The sequence below is a fragment of the Dunckerocampus dactyliophorus genome, chromosome 10, assembly GCF_027744805.1.
Source record: "Dunckerocampus dactyliophorus isolate RoL2022-P2 chromosome 10, RoL_Ddac_1.1, whole genome shotgun sequence".
NCBI classification, from domain to species: Eukaryota; Metazoa; Chordata; class Actinopteri; order Syngnathiformes; family Syngnathidae; genus Dunckerocampus; species Dunckerocampus dactyliophorus.
The window spans coordinates 15,572,673-15,591,164 of NC_072828.1; the positions used below are offsets into that span (position 1 = coordinate 15,572,673).

The following is an 18,492-nucleotide window of genomic DNA, read 5'->3' on the forward strand; positions in this document are numbered from 1 at the left end:
TGGAGCATAAGACAAATATCAGGAGAAGGTCAACTGGGAAGCGTCTGGCCAGTCGAAGATATCAGATATTTTGTCAGTGTGTCACTTCTGGTCACGTGACGACGACAGGGTGGTGACCGTCATCGTATACAGAAAGTAGCTGCTTGTCTACACGGCAACAACAATGATTCTGGAATACCATTACAGGCCACCCATCCGTGTGGATGAAAGGCTGAAACAAAATGTTTTGCCGTTTCGACCTGAAAATGTTTCCATGTGGACAGCACCTGAGAGACTTGTGTTAAGGTGTCTCTGTAGGTGCTGCGGTTTTGGTTAGCAGCAGAGTTGAAATGTTAACTCTTTCCAGTAGTGTCTGTGTATGAACTACAGTATAACTTTTATGAACTGAATTAATTGCAGAAACTGCCTTTTTAATTTTTTTTAAGGAGGCATTTATTCGTTTTAAACTGGCGGTCAGTGGGACATCGTCTATTCTGTAAACACTTATAATTTAAAACATCCCACAAAATATTTAAAAGTAAGCTCCCTCAAAAATTGCAGCATCCTCAAGTCAGCAGTAGAGGAAGTGCTTTAAGAGAGATCTGCTGAATGTTAGTGGGCACTGCTGTAAGTAAGTCTGGCCTCTGGTCTTTTGCTTTCTGAAAATGTGCAACTGGTTGAATATCCTGGCTTTAGTCACTGAGCTGAGATGCACGCATGATAGTTTGAACGCTCAAGTTTTGTTTGACTCCTGAGGCATATTTTTACAGAAATCCAACTGATATAATTTTTATGGTGATTGACTTTGTGAATTCTACTGTAAACACTAGCAAATATCGAAATCACTTCCCTTCATGAGATGCAGAAAATACTTACGAACGAGCACTTCTGTTCCATTGCAATCCTCACTCATCAGTGTGGGAATGTCTGCATTGATTCTGCAAAAGTACCATCCGCTGTTATTGTTTGTAACATTGACTAAAGTGTACATCTGAAATGTGTCCTTAGTTTCGTTTGACATATTTAATATGAATGATTTAAAGATTCTCTCAGAGTTGTCAAACGAGGGTCCAGATGGATTAAAATGCCAGTATAACTCGAATCTCTTTGGTGTCCAACTCTTCATTCGGTAGCACAAAGTCAGAGCAGAATCCACGGGAACGACCACTCTTGTCCGTGTTTCGTTTAAAACAGCAGTACACTGTGTCGTGGCAGCAACACACACTACAGAGGGGGGACACAAAACTTGTCAGTGTCATGTTTTATTTTGTAGCTTGTTTTTTAGCTGTTCTAATCACAGTTCAGCAAAAATTGTTGGGACTGCATGAACTGCTAAGTATTAAAGGTCATTTTTTTATTGTCAACAATATTTATGATAAAGGTTCGCTGTACAAACTGTAGTTTTCTTGTTTGGCATTACACCAAAAATACATAGCTGATTCCATGAAACTAAAAATTCCTCATCAGGATGATTACATTTCCATTCTGTGATTAATCATAATTAAAAATATTACCTTTTAACCAATATATTTGACAAGAATTAAACCAAATATATGAGTAGTAGTGAATTATATACAATGGAGCTTTCATAATGGAAACCCCCTAAAGTTACTAGAAAAATGAGCCTCAAAAATCAAACTAAACTTGGAGTTCAAATCGTCATTACCGAGTTCAATCTTGCAAGCATTTAAAGGACTAACGGCACCAGTGTTTTGTTTTTTTGTGATTTCACCACTGATGGCAAAGAGAAAATATGACGATAACCAACCACTGAATGAATGCTTGACAATTGTTATGATGATATACAATCGCGAAAAATTTAGGACAGCTCATGGGGTAACTCTACTCTTGAACCACTGCACACAAACATGTGAAAATTTGTGAAAATATGGACCCCGACTGTGTTGCTTGTGCTACTATTTTTTCTGCTACATACACCACATGGTAGCGCTGTTATTAAACCCCAAAGTTGGCTTGACTTGAATTTTATCACTAAGCTTAATGTGCTACAAAACAGCCACTGTAACTTTAGTGTTTTCACTGAATCACCTTCAAGAACACAAAATTTGAGAATGATTGGTTGAAAAGCAAAATGGCTTTGCAGGGAGGGCACTATTAGCAACTAATTGTCCATAAGTCATTGACCATTTGTCTAACGATTATAAAACTTTGAGGATATTTATATTACATGTATGCTAGCATGTCTTCGAAAGCATTTTGATCAGAGCACATGGGGGCACCACAAATGTCATTTACAAGGGTATTCAAATTTTTTTGTGTCGTATACCAATAACGTACCAATAACAATAGCAGGAGTTTATCTCTCTTAAAACTATACATTTCATGTCATTGATCAATTATTTGAACTACCGTTTACTTTTATTATAGACTCCTAAGTACATGTTAGCATTCTAGTGTATTATATAATTGTAGTGTATTATATAGCTTACCACTGAGTAACACCAGCGTCGTCTGCTTCAATAACATTTCCATCTTCTTCTCATCCTGTCTGCAGCGCTGAAGGACCTAAAAGACGAGCTGTGAGTGAGTGAGTGGGTGGTTGGACTTTTTTTTCCTCTGAACTCAAGAGTGTCAGCAGCTTTCACTGAGGTCACTGTGGTGGGGTGTGCAAGAAGTACAGCCGAAGAAGAACCCATGCGCTTTCATCTACAGTACATGCACATGCACGTCTGCCTACTTTATATTTTCCTTTTCTTTTTCACATTTTCATTGTAATGGCCATGGTTTGGTTTATTTTGAAGATGCTTAACAAACGTTTATGTTCCATGATTTGACTTCACATATCAGCATGCTAAAAGATGTTTGTGTTGTGCGAACATGCAAATGCTTTAAATTTAATGTTATATATATATATATATATATATATATATATATAAACTTAAGTATTTTACGCACTTCCACCATTTTTGCGCTTAGTATTACAATTAAGGAAAAAAGATGAACACTCAAATGTGATACTACACATTATGGATATGGATACTACACATTTTTCCCTGACTTCCCTGAAGGCATCACAGCCCTGTACTTTACAGTTACACCAATATCTTTCTTTATGGTATATATTTTTTTAATTGTCATTGTTCATTTTAGGGCAATGACTCATAATTTAAATATAATTTACATACTGTAAGTGAAGTAAGTGTAAAATAAAAGTTTTATGTACTTAACCATAGTAATACTATCCACTACAGAGTTTTCTTTACTCCATAAGGTCCCTAAGGCATTACAGCCGTCTACTTTACACATTACTTTCTAAATTACTGTATACTGAAGCAATTTTTTGTTTATTTTTTTTTTGTTTTCATTATTTCTCATTTTAATGGTTAGGACCATTTTTAAAAGGTATATATATAACTGAAGTAAACGTAAGAGCAAAACGTCTGCAACCATTGTGATACAACCCATATATTTTTTTAAATCTCCTTAAGGTACCTGAAGGCATCATCGCTCAAAGCCACAGTTGCAGACACCACTACCCACAATTCTCCCTTGACGCATGCGCAATACGCTCAGCGGCCCTAAAGGCGTTGCTGCTTGCTTCTGGTGTCCTCTCGAAAGATGCGTCGCTCCCCGGCAGCATCAGTACCAGCTCCACCGTGCTAATTTCCGGAAAGCGGAGGGACGATAGGAGAAACCGGCAGTGCTGTTTGCGGGACGAGGGTCGCCGGACTACGGCCGGCGAGATGGGAGACCAGAAGGTGAGCCTGAGCCGGAGGAACAGGTGTTTCCGATTGGGGGAGGACGTCGGAGGGCGTAGCGTACAAAGAAAGAAGGGAGAGAAGCGGTCCAAATGTGGTCTCTGTGGATGACAACCTCAAATTAATAATTGTCATTTTGCTTTAAATCAATTATTAATCCATTTGCGATTTAGCTGTCGATGAATTCGCGTCGTAGTCACGGATGGGCGGCCTCTCCTTATGGACAACATGGACGCAGTCTTACTGAGCGAATGTCTTCTTCCAGCCTTGGGATGCTAGTTGGGAGGCAACACATTGGGTTCTTTCCCTCACTATTGTGTGCACAAATAGTACACAGTCATGCAAGTGTATAGCATGCCTGCTCATCTGCATGATTAAATTATGCATGCACATCCTTCCGGCCGTGAAGTAGCCTCCTCTGCTGTGAGGTCAGGTGGCAACACCCAATGAGAGGAAAGATAATCCGTCACGTTTCTAAAAGGAGCGTACAAGCAATCGTGACTCAGTAGTACTGTAGTTAGTGCAAGATAAAGTGGGGCTGCAGAAGCCTTAAGGACATTTATGTAGATTTTTGTTATTTAAGGCAATTATTTCAGGTCCCTCCATTTCGTACTATCGGCTGCAAAAGGGCCAGAAAATTTCCAGAAACTTGCACTGAAATTCCCTTGATCGACTATTTGGAATATGTATTATTAGTAATTCCATTTTACTTTCTTAAGATGACAGAAAACATTAAGTCTGTGTCTCAAATCAATTACTTCTGTACTTATGCAATCTACACTGCAGACATACTTCCTTAGGGTGGACATTTTGTCCCAAATTTTGTTGTTGCGCATTTGCCGGAATTCACAATCCACTTTTTTTTTATTCTTCTGTCTTCACTTTTAAATTGTGAATTGCAACTTCTCAAGTTAGTCCCTCCCCTTCCGCTATGTAGGCAAGATGGTCATGATTAAGGTCAGTGAGGGAACGTCTCTGCACACTCACCATTTGTGGCGTGTTCAGTGCAACATTCAGGTACTGATGACACGTACTTCTCAGTGTTTACACACTTAGTAGTAAACAGTGGTGTGAAAAAGTGTTGGCTCCCTTCCTGAGTTCTTACTTTTTTTGCGTGTTTGTCACACTTAAATGTTTCAGATCATCAAACAAATTTAAATATAAGTCAATGACAACACGACTGAACACAAAATGCGTTATTTTAACTTAAACTTTTTATTATTAAGGGAGCGTCCCATTAGAAAAGCTAGCCAGGCTACATCCATTTCTCAATTACTGGGAAAAATTATCCATTGATGTATTGCATCAATAAATGTAAGGATTTTTGCATTTAATAATCATACGTTTTATTCACTAACCCAAAAAGCACACACACACTATGCTGGTAAAAATAAGGGAAAATGTAAACGGAATTCTAAAAGATTAAAATGTAATTTGGGAAAAAAATTGACTGATTTCATAGGGCTCTAAGTATGGTCCAGCCGTGGCAGTGAAAGGCAGAGCAGAGACAACAAAAGAGAGGCGATGAGCATGGCTGACGGCGCAGGAGAAGCAGAGATTATAGACAAAGTAATTATTGCTAAATGGGGAGGTACCTCTGTAATATGGAAGTGGTTTGGTTTCGATAGAGCAAATGTGCAGCAAGAGACCATAATATGCAAAGTTTGCAAAGCAACGGTGACGGCAAAATTAGAAGACAACAGATTTGTTGTCATATCATGATACAACCCAAAAATATTGTGATACATGCTAAAGTCCATATCGTCCAACCCTAGTAACGATTGCATTAATTATATGACATGTCTTTATTTGAGTTAACGTGCCGCAGGTTTTGACTTTCTGGTTTCTTTTGGGGTCTTCTGTCCTATGAACTCATCTGTTCATAAGACTGAGGATGCACAGTACAGGGTAGAAATTAAACAATTTCCATTCAGTCTATTTGTTTATTAGGCCACAGGATATTTTTTCACAACTATAATTAAGGCTAACCTGATTATTTCCATTAATTAATGCATAATCATATATATTCTTATGTGACCGGGATTTTGCAGCCCTATTCAAATTGCCAAAGTGAGGTTCAACTCTTGTCTTTCTTGCAGGAGTCTCTGCGTAAAATCACCCACACGCTGGCCACCAAGAATGAGGAGATTTCCAATTTTATCTGCAGTCTCAAACAGAGCCTGGACAACTTGGAGGTGTGGACAAACAAGAGGATGCATACATGAACATTCCATTGAAGCATTTTACCCGTGATTGATCATTTCTCTTCCACAATACAAGGCCAATTCCACCAGAGTTCAGGATGACCTGGAATCGGAGTTCAATGCCCTCCACTCGGTTCTGGATGACATGAAGGAGAACATGTTGACACGCATTAAGCAAGAACGAGCCAGCCGCACGTATGAACTACAGGTATAGCTACTCATGGCTACAATTACACTCACCAGCCACAACATTAGGTTCACCTGCACAATCTAGAGAGCTCCAATACAAGAGCATCTCACACTAGATTTAGACGGACGATCAAGCTAAAGGCTAGACCGTGAATCTGATTCTGACTAGGGATGTCCTGATCCGATATCGATATTGAATATCGGGCTGATATCAGCAAAAAAACAAAACAATATCAGATTATATCGGCCTGCATCTCAAATCTCCGATTTGCACTCTGATACAAGCAGTCCAGACTCCAGCCCACCACGTTTATCCAGCTGCGACCAGATAGAGCCCATGTGGTCACAACAGTGTTTGCTAGCGTGCTAATGAAGTAGCAAGGAGCAGGAATAATAATGTCAGCTGTGTGGCAGTAAAAAGACATTGCATCTCAGTGCAAAACTTGTCATACACAAGTTTCCCATGGTGGCACAGAACTGAGAAGTTAAATTTGACTAATCTCATTGTGAATATGAAGTAGCATCACACGGGGAACTCCCACGGGATGGCAAAAAGTCATTAGCTATAACAGAAAAGATGGCAACCCCTGTCTTTGCTGAGTAATGTTGGGTTTAATCGTTTAATTGAGCACCTCAAGCCTCGCCATATTATGCTTAGCTGCCACTACATTGCGGATAAAGCTATACCCCACATGCATAAAGAAGTAAACATGTGAGTTTTTGTAATACCTACTGTTGCTGACTATTGTTCTCTGAGTGATATCACTTGATCAAGCCTTTTCGAACATTCCATACTACACAATATGTCATAAAAGTATGTATGATTTGTATTTTTCTAATGTTCCAATACAAGTACGTATATCGGATCTGTTTCAGTATCGGCAGATATTCAAGGCTGCAATATTGGTATCAGATCGGAAATAAAAAAGTTGTATTGGGACACCTAATTCTGACGATCATCTTTCAGTGTTATTCATTAGTAGCGAGTAACTCTACATTTTACAATTTGAAATGCATTTAATAAGTTTGTTTTTGGCTTAAACCTGGATTGCACTACCATGCATTTAGCTTAATGGCAATTGGAGAGACACGAGGAGGGATTTGGAGCTGAATCCAATCTAATAATTACAACAGTCAAGTTTATTGCAAATTTTGATCCAAAATCAGAAGAGACCGTTAAAATAAAGTGAGGAGGAGGTTTTGGAGTGAGAGGAGCGAGCTGACATAACGTGCGGGAGTGCCTCGATGCAAAAGCATAGTCCAGGCGAAACTAGTGTCAACAATAGTCATTTTTATGGACGTCCCAATTACTCCCATTTATGTGCTATTTGCTGGTGGTCTCGGAACGCCTCCGTAAATAGCGGGTATCTACTGTATAGCACAGGGGTCACCAACCTGGTGCCCGTGGGCCGGACCAGGTCTCCCCCCACGACCACATGAGGTGCCCGCAAGCCTGCTTTTCATTCAGGTTTTCAGTTAATAATGAAAGAACAGTAGAAAGAAATGCATTCTGAAATATAAATTGTGAGTTGTGGACACCAGCATTTTGTTAATGTTCTGGTAAAACAAGCATATTCGCTTGGTTTGGGTTTAAAATAAGCTCTGAAAATAAATGTTACAAAAATGACTAGCTCTTGGCCATTTTCATTTTGTGAAAGTAGCTCTCACAAGGAAAAACGTTGGTGACCCCTGGTATAGCATGTAGTCACGTACCTCAAGAGCATTCTTAAAACTGTGCATGACTAAGACATTTGTCGCGCTTTGTCAAATGACAGTTACAACTAGTGTAAACCAAAGACTTGTGCAGAGTACTGTAAATATTTTCTGGCAGTATAATTTAAAGGGGCTTAATGTTAAGCGGGAACAATTATGCGATTATTGCCTTATCACCTATTAGGATCATAATCCATTATCAAAGCATGCATTTTCCTTCAGGCTAATGCTAAAAAAATAGCTTTTCTGTTTTACAGTAGGAGAGGACACTTGTCACGTATCAGAAAACATAACATTCCTGTTATCCCCTTCTCTTGGTGCTTTCTCTTAGAGTCAGCTAAGCGCGTGTTCTAAAGCGCTTGAAAGTTCCGAGGAGCTGCTGGAGCTGGCCAATCAGACACTTTGCTCTTCCCAGACGGACGGCTTCACGCAGGTAATGCTCCACCCCCTTCTGTCATGCAACCTAACTGGTTACCTGTAATTAATTAAAAACAAGCTGTCCTTTTTGTGGCAATACAGAGCCACCAGCAATATGTTTTATTCTTAATGTGACAGAACCAATCATGGTTGCCAAACTCAGTTTTTTCTTCGCTTCATATCTCTTCTCTCCTCCTCTTCCTCCCCCTGCAGGCAGCCAAAGACATTAAGGATAGGTATCGTACACAAGCCATCCTTTGCTTCCATTTTGTTATTTTGCCCTTTATAACCAGCCACCTGGTATGATAGCATGCATGCTCTGAAACATGTAGCCACCCCTTTTTCTTAGACCATAAGCACTGAGATAACTTTGTACTCAAGAGCCTTTTTGTTGTGGTGTTGTACCGTCCTGTGTCAGTCCTCCCTCGCCCCCATCCTCCGCCTTTCCAGTGTCCATCATGGGGATGAGCTCAGTGGTAGTCACAGAATCCTCGCTGACGTCCACACATCTTACTGTGTTTGTAATTTTCCTGTTTTTCTGTCTGTTTTGTCTGTTCTGTGTCCCTCTTGTCGGAAGCGTGACAATGGCTCCGGCCTTCCGCCTCTCCCTGAAGGCCAAGGCCAGTGACAACATGAGCCACTTGATGGTGGACTTCAGCCAGGAGAAGGACATGCTGCAGGGCCTCAAGTTTCTCCCAGGTGCGCACCACCATTTTGTAATAAAATACATTGAAGGGTCCAAATATTGAACAGGGATCCCCAAACTGTATTTGCATGAAATTAGTTATCCAAATGGACAAATCATTCTTTTTTAAATGTTGTAAATAACATTTTAACATTCTTAACTGTCCATCCATCCATTTTGTATGCCGATTATCCTCACTGGGGTCGCGGGGGTATGCTGTAGCCTATTCCAGCTGACTTTGTGCGAGAGGCGTAGTACAGCCTGAACTGGTCGCCAGTCAGTCGCAGGGCACATATAGACAAACAATAATGCAAACAATCATTCACACCTATAGAGAATTTTGAGTCCCAATTAACCTAACATACATGTTTTTGAAATGTTGGAGTACTCGGAGAAAACCCATGCACACACGGTAAGAACTTGCAAACTCTACACAAAGATGCCCAAGCGGAGATTCAAACCCAGATCTTCCCGATGTCTTGACTGTATGGCCAACATGCTAACCATATGGCCACCATGCAGCCCCATTCTTAACTGTCACACAAGTATAAAAAAAAGTTTAACTACTTTAAAATAAAACTAAAATAAAGTAAAGCAATTAATCGCTTGAAGAAACCTCACTGCCATACGCATACCTTATAATTGTAGTAGAATGATCCAGCTTTGCATGACTTCTTCATAGCAACATGCTTAACGTACACGGTCGCCAAACAGTTGTGGTAGTTCCACCTGGAACTAAAACTGATCATAATGCCCAAAGTGATGTCGTCTAGTGAGCCATTCCCTCACCCACACTGCCTGTGCTTTCCTTTTTCTAGCGAGGGTTATGTCTTCTTTCTGCATTCTATCCTGGTCTTTGGCAAGTAGTAATAGCACCTGCGAGACACCTTTTCTTTTCTGCAATGAGTGCTTCTTCTGTGGAGTTCAACATCTTGTAGGTGGTCCCTTGCAAATCGAGGTATTTATGAAGCTAGAGGTGATGCCTGCCATAGCGTGGTGTCACTTGGGACAAAGCATGAGCAAGTAATGCCACGACTACTTATCGGATGCGGGCAGTGGTGGTGACAATGCATACCCCTGCAGGAGCAATGCGCGTCACACATACTATGTCGCACACACGACGTAAACAGTACTTGACTTGGGTGTAAATAAATTCTGTGGTAGCGTGGTATTTTGTGGCAGTGCACACCATTTTAGGCCACGAATTGAGTGCCAAGTGCGTAACTTATGCTGAAACAGAACGCAAACAGGGCGCAAACTAGTCTTCACGCTTTTCAGGCATATCATCTAAACCGGTGGTTCTCAAGTGGTTTGGCTGTGGGACCCACCATGACCCTTCAATGACAAGCAGCGACCCAAATTGCGGACATTTTTGAACGCAAACTTCTCAAATACCTTTTTAATTTAATAAATAACATTTATTCATTTAAATTTTAAATGTGAAAAGACTGCAACGGTTACATGGCTGCCTAGAGGGCGCTAACTTTTGACCGTGTTGCAACTCTTCCTACACCGAGCATATAAGCTGCGCCCCAGGTAACACACAAATGCACAGGTGTTTTTGCTTGCGGTGGCATTTTGAGCCATCTGCGAACAGTCTCTTTAATAAAAAGTAATTAAAGTGCAATTTGAATTTGAGGTAGTGCAAATAACACGATGTGCCAGCACAAAACAAGTTTCATGAGCAGTTCAGCAACAATACATTTTTATCCACAAATTCAAAAACCTATTTGAAAAAAGTGTGTGTAAAGGTTTTCAGAACCTGTTATATGTGGGGAGTTGAATCAGAGCATTTGCACATGGACCTGGATGAGAAGTGAAACAAGAAGTGAAAAACCAAGCGTGTCCAGTTGCTTAGTTTAGTTTAGCTTAGTAAGTTTAATTATAATTGGAGGGCCATTTCTTCTCTAGACCACCCCTCTGCCTGGCCCAATAGATGGAATTGGCCATTGAACAGTACCATAATACTGTGCCTGGTAGTCTTCATGTGGGTGGAATTTCCCCACGCAACACAACTTGAGCTTTCGGTTTATGCTGCACTCTTCTCCAGTAGATGTATAGCTATCGAGCTGTGTCGGACAGACGGCGCCTTCAGTCCACCCTTGATGTCCTTCCCCTCTCGTTCAAGTTTACCAAGCCACCTGTAAACATGGCACTCGCATCGTGGTGGCGTAGCAACCGAACAGCACACGTGAGGTTTGTTCGGGGACATCGAGTCATTACACTATACATTTTTTTCCCTCGACCCACTGAAAACGGCTCTGCGACCCACCAGTTTAGAATCAGTGATCTAAATGACACGCATTTCCACTGCGAATTGTGAGATAACGGAGAGGCAAAATTTGTGCAAGTGTCAAGGTGGCATAACTTCTATTCCTGGTTCTTTGGTTATCATTTCACATTTTCTCCTTGCCATCACCGTAACGCCACTGTGATGATGTTCCAAAATTACAAAAGAGCAAAATAAAAGTGAGGGCAAGAAGTATAGAAAATGGATGGAAAAGCAAAACACACGTGGCCAGGAACTTAACAGTGCAATGCAGTAGGACTTCATGCGTCACTAGACGGATCACGTGGAACTTAGAATTATTGTGCTAACACCAAAATGACAGCACAACATAGAAGAGGTAAGTAAACACACATAGGGCAACTACTACTACTACAACTACTACAGGGAATAATAAACAACAACTACGTTAACGCTAAACATGCCGACTGCCCAGCATGCATTGCAGTACTTGTTTTTCAAATAGTTTTATACAATTGCTATATTATTATCCTCCATTAGTAGTAGTAGTTGCCCTGTGTATTTATCTATATGCTGCGTGTTAAGTTGTTGTGTGATGATTATAGTGGGGGGTTTTTTATGACACCGAGAGTGTTATGACCCTTATGTCGAATGACCTGCAATTTCTGATGGGTTGATGAGCTCATTGTGAGTTCCTTTTGATTCCTGCTTGTCCAAATAAAGAGGAACTTGATGTAGCAAAGTGCCTCTGACCATCTCTTGAGCTACTCAAGAGTGCCACAATTGATTATGCTTGCGCCAGCTTTCATTGGTTTTTGGTGACAAGTTAGTTTTCGGGTTGAAACGGAGTGAATACTTGATGCAGCCCAGCCTGACCTAGACTTAAGTTAAATTGAGTTTGAGACCCCTGATTTAAGTGGATGGTGCACACTGTGAATTATTAGGCCAGGCATCTATTAGTGGAATGGCCAGTATCTGACAAAGTATGGTAAAGAATTTCATCTGGATTTTCACCACAGTTGAATTTGTACACTACATTGATTGTGACAAACTTTTAAACCTTGGCAGAGGTCTACACTCTCTTGTGCGTTTTCTCTAATGGGTTTGCTAATTTCTGTCCTCGCAGTTCCAGCGACACCAGAGATTCAAGTGTCGGAGTGCCAGGTGTGTGACAACACAGTGACTGTCATTTGGAGCTTAGCAGAGCCTGACAACAAAATAGACCACTACATCCTGGAACATCGGCGGACCAACCACGAGGGCCCGCCACGCATCCGAGAGGACTACCCTTGGATGGTGGTAGAGGGGATAAAGGAGATGGACCACACGCTGACTGGTTGGTGGAGGATCATGTGCATGTGCAGTTGTCTGAGTCAGCAGTGATTGTTGCGTTCTTATCGTCAGGTCTGCGCTTTGACACTCGTTTCATGACATTCAGAGTGAGGGCGTGTAACAAGGCTGTAGCCGGTGATTTCTCTGAGCCTGTTACTCTGGAAACACACGGTAAGAGTGAGCGTGAAATGGTCAGAAGACCGACATTAACGTTGGTTACCACCCCCCCACCCTACCCCCCCTTTTTTTTTAATATCCCCAGCATTCACTTTCAAATTGGACGCTGCGTCAGCCCACCAGAACTTGAAAGTAGAGGACCTGAGTGTGGAGTGGGACGGCAGCGGAGGAAAGGTTCAGGACATTCGCAAAGAAAAGACCCGAATCAGCTCGCCCATGCAGTCACCAGCCAGGTATGACAGTGATCATGCTTACTATGTTACTCTCCAGGGTTTATTTCCATCTGTCAATTTTCTATGCCGCGGAGGTATGCTAGGGCCTATCCCAGCTGACTTTGGGCGAGAGGCGGGGAACCCCCTGGACTAGTCGCCAGCCAATGGCACATGTAGACAAACAACCATTCACACGCACATTCATACCTGCGGACAATTTAGAGTCAGCAATTAACCTAACATGCATGTTTGGAATGTGGGAGGAAACCAAAGTACCCGGAGAAAACTCACACATGCACGGGGAGAACATGCAAACTCCACACAGAGATGCCCAACGGAGATCCAAACCCAGATCTTCCATAGCCAGGCCACCGTGCGGGCCAGGTTTATTTATGTTTATTTCATTTAACCTTTATTTAATTTATTAAAAGACCCACTGAGGTCAAGACCTCGTTCACGAGGGTGACCTGGCCAACAAAGGCAGCAGCATTTATCATGGTGAACAAAAAACAGACAAATAACAATAATAAAACAAACTATTAAGTACGACAGGTTTTAAAAACTGCAGGGGTTATTTTTTCTGTAAATATTAAGGTGGAAATACTGTTTAATACAGTTGCATCCCTGCTCAGTTTCTGATTGACTCCGTCAACTAAATGCAGTTTTGGCAGGCAACAGCAACGTCTGCTGGTGTAACAAAGAATTGCAGGATAATTAAAATAAAACTGTTACGTAAGCAGGTTTATTTTGGACACACATGGAATGTATGCGATCTTCATTCCAGCTCTTCAGAATGTCTCAAGCCAATTAGACAGATGTCATTGTCATCTGTCTAGACACGCAAGGTGATTTGTAAAGGCATTTGTTATATATTGGTTATATAAAGTCAAATTAAGTTTATTCCATTTCATTCATATTCATTAGTGACAGTAAATTACATTTTACAATTGGAGTAATGAAACATATGTCTGATCAGGGTGCCTGGAAACTGGGAAAAGCTGCATGAACATGTTGCTGTGTTTGATGGGTGTAATTTATCATGTAGAGTTTCCACCAGCTCTCTCCTGTATAATCAGGCCAGCCTTGATGTCGCCTAAGAGAGTACCAACGGCCCGACCCAGCAGAGACCGCTTCACAGCAGAGTCCTACACAGTCCTGGGTAAACTGACGTACAAGGCTGACTAAAATCAAAGAACATGTCTGATTGAGCTTCAATCCGCAGCCGACACCGCCATCGATGCTGGCCAGCAGTACTGGGAGGTGCGCTTCGACAAGGACAGCAAGGCCTTCGCCGTGGGCATAGCCCTGCGCAGCCTCGGACGCTTTGACCAGCTGGGCAAGAGCAGTGCCTCCTGGTGCATCCACCTGAACAACTGGCTACAGCAGAGTCTCACCGCCAAGCACAACAATAAGGCCCGGACACTGGAGTGCGCCATCCCGAACAGTATAGGAGTTTTCTGTAATTATGACGAAGGTGAGCGCCCCTCGGAGTCAGCGGTACTGAGAAACTTTGGTTTTGCATAGGGATCTGCACTGGATGAAGTCATCTTTGTTGATTATCGGGAAATGTGAAGCTCAATTACCAATAGCTGTGCATTTCTTTAGTATTAACAAATAGAACAGTTCCGCAAAAACTTATCTGAGCCCGAAGGAAAAAAAAATATTTTATTGACCCCGAATATAAGTCATTTGTACCACAAAAAATTGTGAACCGATTAAACTTTAAAATGAAAATCAAAAGCAGTGTTCAAAAAGGAGATCACAGGGTGAACTTGATTTTTTCGCATTGTGCATGACTTTGTCCTGCATATACTGTATGCACTCAACATGCACACAACTTGCTAATGGGATAAGAGTCATGGCGACAGGTGGGTTGTAAGAAGGGGGATTCACAGTGATTTTACTGCATAGGTCGCTCCCTACAATGTCTGGGCATGGTCCTGATGAGACAGTAGTTGGGCCTTCCAGACATGGAAAAGAGCATCTATTTGCTCACTGCACGCTCTTTTGCAGTGAGGGATGCACAAAGACATAATGTCCTGTTTTAGCCTGATTTCTTTGTGGTTGCCTCTAGGCGTTCTTTCCTTTTTCAACGCAAAAACAAAGCAGCTGATGCACACCTTCAGGACCAAGTTCCAGCAGCCAGTAATCCCAGCATTCATGGTAAGAAAATCACTCATATAAAATCATGCAGATTATAAAATCATGCTCTGAATTTAACTTTGGTGCTATCTTATGCCGATTATTCACAGGTGTGGAACGGCAGCTTCTCGGTGGTGACAGGCCTGCAAGTCCCGAGCGTGGTCCAAAGCGGCCAGAGAAAGAACAGCGGCACCAGCAGCTCCAACGCCAGCCTCACCTAGAGACCCAGCACTTCCCAGCATTCACCCCTGCGCAGCCAGCTTGACGGCCCCGCCTTGTGGTCCACAGCGCAACAGTTAGTAGGTCATAAGATACTGTGCGCTCCTCACACGGGAGGGGGGCTGGTTTCTTCCGTCTTCTCGCATGTCAAGCTCCGTCCTATGACTTAGCGCTGGCCGCTGCCCTTGTTAAACCCCTTCCCACTTCCTTCACTGCAGGTCATATTTGCTCTCTTCCTGTGCCTTTCTTCTCATTTCCACTGTTGCGAGAGAGACACCTTCCCATTTCATTTTTAAATGTTAGTGTCTAATGTGTCTATTCACGTAGCTTAGTGGTCATTATGCACCTATACAACTATTTAACCCAAATGACAAACCTGCTTTTTGCTACCCAATACAATGTAGCTCGTTTATTGGCGTCCTTCCTGTCACTACTTTACAGGTTGCCATCTCAACTCTAATCAAAGACTACTTATTTTGAATCGTGCATGACACAAGATGGCTAAAATCAGAGAGTAGATGTGCTCTTTTCAGAGTTCCACCTTTTTAAACCGAACTTTTCTTCCTAGCGTTGAACAGTAATCGTATTGATTTGCAAGATGTGCTGAGTAGCTAGCTAACTAACCTTGCTACTAATCAGTGATCACCTTCTGATCTCTAGGAGAATCAGGATTTCTTGAAGCTCATTTTTGGCAGTCGCATTTCAGATTTAGGAGTTGACTTAAGAAGCATTTACAGTGGAACCTCCAAAATCGAGCACTCCAAAAAACAGACAAAAATAGGCCTAAAGAGTCAAATGTAATTTGATGTCATATCAAATCTCATTCAGCTCACTGAGTTAACTTTGTGATTGTGTTTTTTTACTTAGGTTTTGGCTTTTTGTGTTTTGGTTAGCCTACCAGTGATGAGGAAAAGTGTGATGCTGATAACCATAAAACAGGAAATGGACCTTGCTGTGACATACGAAAGAGTATGGCTAATCAGTGCAGTGTGTAGTAGCTGTATGGGCAATACATTTATACAATTACTTAGATATCAGTTACATACACAGTTATACATGTATTAAATTATATATTACATTATTATACATTACACAATACGTTATACCAAAACCAAAAAATACACTCCTGTTCCCTCTCCATTACATTTCATGGGTGACTCGTTTTACTGTATTTTAGTTGTACCTACTTTCATTATGCTAGTGTTGTTGCTCTTCTGTGACAGTTGAGCATGTTTGTTATTTAAAAAATTAATTAATGTTTTATGAGGGTGACAGTTTGAGACTAGAGAAAATGAATTCCCTTTCCATTATTTCCAATGAGAAAAATTTGGAAGTCAACCAGCGTGTATGACTTTGGAGTTTCCACTGTACAAAACGTACTGTACTGTCAAAACGTACAAGTGTATTCAGTGCATGATCACTCAGTAACCTCCTGAACCCCATTTTTGCTTTATTGGTCATAAAGAAAACAGAGCTTCATTTTCATAGCCTCATTTTTGTACACATTTCTGTCATTAACGTCACAATAGAGTGTGAGCTGTCACTGTTGCTGCCCGAGCATAACCTCCTACTTGCCAGTATGGTTTGACTGACAAGTTCTTTAATCAGCTCTTATCTGTCAGTGTTCTGTCCCACCAGGCTGGCAAAAAAAACGAGTTGGAATTGATGAAATGTTGTCATGTACCTGTTTACTTCCTCATCGCAATGCCACTTTGTGTGCGCCTGGAAAATACCTGTAGATGCTCGTAAAGAAGAAGGGAATCTTTTTGGTTTGTTCATACTAATGAAACGTCACAACCTAGTGTAATTAATTAGCAATCAATCAATGGGGGTAATAAAGGAGTGAGAGCACTTCGACTCAAGTGTCTGTTTGAAAAGCAGTGCGGCTAAGATAGAAAAATGTACGGTATGTTGTAGAGGACACACAGCAGTCATCCTAATATGGATTAGCACCACATTGCACCCACCTTCTACTGCATGCATGATAGGAAACTTAAATTATCTCACCTGCCCTTCACAAACAATTAATGGCAGACATAAAAATAAAATGTTTTATTCAGCGCCTTAGGGGTATTCACATTATAGGCTTCATTCATTCTTGATTTATTTCTGGCATCCAGAATAGGAATCTACCAGGCTCAGCAGTCCTAATATGGATCAGCAGCAATCCGTATATCTTCATCGAGATGCACCTGCTGTAGATGTCTGAGTTTGTAACATTCACTGAGAAACTGCAGGTGTAAAAATAACAAAAATAAAACATTTCTAATTTTGCACCAATATTTCCATGACTTCACCTCACCATGTTTCACCTCTCACAAGGTTTCATGGATTTTTTATGTGTGGTTTTAGCCCAAACTTGTTTCCAACAATTGGCAGTGAATGCACAGTCCGTTCCAGAGGGAGGAGTTACATGCTTTGTTTAGCCCTTTTAGTTCATTCTTGATTTATTAATCATCAGAATTCTCCAAGGTCAAACCATTGTAATTTGAATCAGCACCAAATAGTACACATTTATTCACACATTAATGCTTGAATTTTGTCATTAAAATTAATGGATTGTTCACTGAGAAACTGGAGGTAAACATAACAAAAATAAAACATTTATGAATCTGCACCAGAAATTGATAGATACTTCCATGGCCGGTGCTATGCATGCTTGTTTGCGCGTGTGTGGTTTTAGCCCAAAAACTTGTTTCATTGCATAACCGACAATTAACAATGAAGCCATCCTGCTTGTCAGAGGAAATAATTAGATGCTTTATTTATCCTTTTTAGTTCGCTCGTGATTTTTTAGTCACCTGATTCTTTCAAGTTCAAACCATCCTAATTTGGATCAGCACCAAATTGTACACCTTTATACATACACATATATGCTCAAATTTTGTCATTAATGGGTTCGGATTTTTTGACATGAAGTTGTATGACATCCCCATCAGCAGTGTACTACATCAACAGTGATTTACCCCCCTCAATTGGTCCCACGAGTCCAGTTCTGCTTAGTTTCCGGGTCATTTAAGTAAAGAGTTTGGCTTCTCAAAACAATATGCGTTCAAAAGAGTTAATACATTTGCATCATAAAAATGCCTACTCAAAAAAATCCGACCTCACAAATCGCTCGGCGTTATATTTGTCTCCCGCTGTATCCCTGCGCACTGTTGCCTCTCCATTCTTGTGGATGTGACGAAGACGCTCACAGGACCAAGTGGGGGGGTAAGTCACTGTTGACGTAGTACACTGCTGATGGGGATGTCAT

General features: G+C 41.2%; 2 protein-coding genes across 9 annotated transcripts in view; one reads left to right on the plus strand and one right to left on the minus strand.

Moving 5' to 3' along the window:
- The window catches only part of LOC129188622 (uncharacterized), a 10,134-nt gene extending 6,033 nt beyond the window's left edge, over positions 1–4,101 (minus strand). For 2 of the 7 annotated variants that reach the window (XM_054789417.1, XM_054789415.1), the window contains exons 1-2: positions 2,430–4,101; positions 856–1,203 (exon numbers count right to left, since the gene is read on the minus strand). In XM_054789417.1, coding sequence (XP_054645392.1) covers positions 856–1,203; positions 2,430–2,472 — 391 coding nt within the window. In that variant the 5' untranslated portion in view covers positions 2,473–4,101. The remainder of the gene's footprint in view (positions 1–855; positions 1,204–2,429) is intronic. The other 5 variants (XM_054789418.1, XM_054789419.1, XM_054789414.1 and 2 more) reach the window with 5 other exon arrangements.
- Positions 1–17,087, plus strand: part of fsd1 (fibronectin type III and SPRY domain containing 1) — a 25,242-nt gene extending 8,155 nt beyond the window's left edge. The window contains exons 2-15 of one of the 2 annotated variants that reach the window (XM_054789410.1): positions 2,495–2,651; positions 3,429–3,698; positions 5,798–5,893; positions 5,979–6,110; positions 8,136–8,237; positions 8,435–8,457; positions 8,799–8,920; positions 12,281–12,490; positions 12,559–12,657; positions 12,749–12,896; positions 13,952–14,034; positions 14,098–14,349; positions 14,950–15,038; positions 15,128–17,087. In XM_054789410.1, coding sequence (XP_054645385.1) covers positions 3,684–3,698; positions 5,798–5,893; positions 5,979–6,110; positions 8,136–8,237; positions 8,435–8,457; positions 8,799–8,920; positions 12,281–12,490; positions 12,559–12,657; positions 12,749–12,896; positions 13,952–14,034; positions 14,098–14,349; positions 14,950–15,038; positions 15,128–15,238 — 1,482 coding nt within the window. In that variant the 5' untranslated portion in view covers positions 2,495–2,651; positions 3,429–3,683 and the 3' untranslated portion in view covers positions 15,239–17,087. The remainder of the gene's footprint in view (positions 1–2,494; positions 2,652–3,428; positions 3,699–5,797; positions 5,894–5,978; positions 6,111–8,135; positions 8,238–8,434; positions 8,458–8,798; positions 8,921–12,280; positions 12,491–12,558; positions 12,658–12,748; positions 12,897–13,951; positions 14,035–14,097; positions 14,350–14,949; positions 15,039–15,127) is intronic. The other variant, XM_054789411.1, reaches the window with a different exon arrangement.
- Positions 17,088–18,492: the final 1,405 nt, after the last annotated feature.